At 41.3% G+C, this 2796-nt stretch overlaps 1 protein-coding gene across 1 annotated transcript; it reads right to left on the minus strand.

The window, feature by feature from the left end:
- Positions 1-1287: 1287 nt before the first annotated feature.
- On the minus strand, positions 1288-1813 carry LOC139882181 (uncharacterized mitochondrial protein AtMg00810-like). Its single transcript, XM_071866545.1, has 2 exons — positions 1573-1813; positions 1288-1439 (listed from the first exon to the last, which is right to left on the minus strand). Exons 1-2 carry the CDS (start codon positions 1811-1813, stop codon positions 1288-1290), a joined length of 393 nt encoding a protein of 130 aa, XP_071722646.1.
- Positions 1814-2796: the final 983 nt, after the last annotated feature.

Raw genomic sequence — 2796 nt, forward strand, 5'->3', positions numbered from 1 at the left:
TCCTCTAGTATCAGCATCGTCAAGATCCTCCGTGTTAGCAAGATGTGCAGCAACGGTTGGCATACTAGTGCCTGTTTTCTCACCACCAGCGTCTACAATAGGACTCTCAGTCCTTTCACGACTAACCGACTTTTCAGCACTCAGATTTTCACTATTTTCCTCAGATATACCGGTAATTGCAGTTCTCCTACCCATCCTACCAAAAGAGGAATGAGTATTACTTACCGGAAAAAGTCGATGAACCACCATGGCCGTTTCAGGGTTTTCAACTATAATATGCTCATCATCCGAATAGTATCTTGAGATATCCTTAGGTCTGTGTTGTGAGAAGTTTCTCCTTGGTGGTGACAGCGAGGAGTCGGAAGATGAAATAGAAATCGGCGACGATGAGGGAATTGTTCGCATATTCGATGCTATTCTGACCGAACGTCGAGCTCCGCTTCTCGTTGAACTTCCGCCTCTGGTTCTTGCCATTGTTGATTTTGGAGCTTCTAGGGTTTGAGAGTGTTTAGGTGATAATGCTTTAGGTTTTTGAGAAAACATGTAGTACAGAGAGGATATGCAGGTCTTTAATCTGATCTTTGCTTCAACTCTGCAACTTCCCCTTTTTGGTAAGTTTTAAATTTTCGTGGGAAGATCAGCTGCTACGTGGGTCAACATAGATGTATTAGGCCCACCCATTTTTTTCTCTACCCGACTGGCTCTTTAGGATTTTCTTCTTCTTGGGCCAATTTAGAATACAAAGCCCATTCTCTATCTGTTATCATAGTCAGCCTTTTCAATTTGGGCTTCCAATTGCACAGCCCATTTCTTTTGCTTCCTGAAAACAGCAACCCCTTTTTTTTTTTTTTCTCTTTTTTTTTTAAAATAGAAAGAACAAAACAGTAATAATAAAATGGTATTTACAGAGGATGGAAGCACTTATCTTAAGCGTCAAGTGGTAGAGCAAAGTCCAAGAGCTCCTCTCAAGAACTCAAATCGACTTGCATCTAGACTCTTTGTAAAAATGTCCGCTAATTGCTTCTCGGTTGAGATATATTCCAAGGCCACCTTCTTTTCTTCAACAAGTTCTCTAATAAAGTGGTGACGAACTTGGATGTGCTTTGTTTTAGAGTGCCGTACAGGATTTTTCGATATGCTTATAGCACTAGTGTTGTCACAGTATATTGTCAACACACCTTGTTCCAGTCCATATTCTTCCATCATTTGCTTTATCCAAAGTAACTGGGCGCAACAACTGCTTGCTGAGATATATTCTGCTTCAGCAGTGGATAATGACATTGGATTTTACTTCTTGCTAAACCAAGACACTAGATTGCTCCTAAGGTAGAAGCAACCTCCTGATGTACTTCTTCGGTCATCTACACAGCCTGCCATATTGGCATCACTATAACCAGCTAATACTCCATTTGTGTCTTTTGTATACCAAAGCCCTAAGCCTGTTGTTCCAGAAACATAGCGCACGATTCGTTTCACAGCCTTGATATGAGACTGTTTTGGATTAGCTTGGTACCTTGCACACACTCCCACACTAAAGCTCAAGTCTGGTCTGCTAGCACACATATAATAGACTCCCAATCATGCTTCTGTATAGTGTAGGATCAACATCTTCCCCTTCAATGTCTTTGGATAAATGATCATTCGTGCCCATCTGAGTCCTTATTGGTTTGGCAGTTTCCAATCCAAACTTCTTTACCAGATTCTTTGCATATTTTTCCTGTGAGATAGATGTCCCTTCTTTGCACTGCTTGATCTGAAAGCCTAAGAAGTAGCTTAATTCTCCTACCATGCTCATTTCGAATTCACTGGCCATGCTATGAACGAATTTCTGTGTTTCTTTTTCGCTTGTTGAACCAAATATGATGTCGTCAACATAAATTTGGGCTATGGTCAATTCTCCTCCTGTGGATTTGAGAAACAAGGTTTTATCAACTCCACCCCTTCTATAGCCCTGTTGACACAGATAAACTGATAGTCTTTCATACTAAGCTCGTGGGGTTTCATACCAAGCTCGTGGGGCTTGCTTGAGACCGTATAGAGCTTTCGTCAGCTTGTACACATGATCAGGATAGACTGGATCAGAAAATCCTTTAGGCTGCTCTACATACACCTCTTCATTCAAGTACCCATTGAGAAAGGCACTCTTTACATCCATTTGGTATAAGGTAATGTTTCCATATGCAGCCACATCAATTAGTAGCCTGATTGATTCAAGCCTAGCAACAGGAGCAAAAGTTTCATCGAAATCTACTCCTTCAACCTGTGTGTAGCCTTGTGCAACAAGTCTCGCCTTGTTCCTCGTGATATTTCCTTGCTTATCGATTTTATTCTTGAATATCCACTTTGTACCAATGATATTGCAATGCTTAGGTCTAGGAACCAACTCCCATACTTTGTTCCTCTCGAATTGCTGTAGTTCCTCCTGCATAGCAAGTATCCAGTGTTCATCGGTTAAAGCCTCATCAACTTTTTTTGGTTCAATTTTCGACGTGCAGGCGACATAATTCATCATATCTCTGTAGTTCTTTCTAGGCACCCTTCTGGTTCTTCTTTCATCGATGTCTCCAATAATATCCTTTGTTGGATGGTTCTTCTGAATTCGTGTCGATGGATACAGATTTCAGTTTGAGACTGCAGGTGTGGATTCTTGAGTGTTCCCAGAATCTGTGCTAACAGGAAATGCCTCCACACTAGGTGTGTTTTCATTCCTGCTAACATTCTCTGCTCCTAATGCCCCCACACTAGATGTGTTGTCATTAGTCAGAAGTTGACTAATTCCAGGTTCACCGTCCTCTT

Source organism: Rutidosis leptorrhynchoides, unplaced genomic scaffold (genome assembly GCF_046630445.1).
Source record: "Rutidosis leptorrhynchoides isolate AG116_Rl617_1_P2 unplaced genomic scaffold, CSIRO_AGI_Rlap_v1 contig240, whole genome shotgun sequence".
NCBI lineage: Eukaryota > Viridiplantae > Streptophyta > Magnoliopsida > Asterales > Asteraceae > Rutidosis > Rutidosis leptorrhynchoides.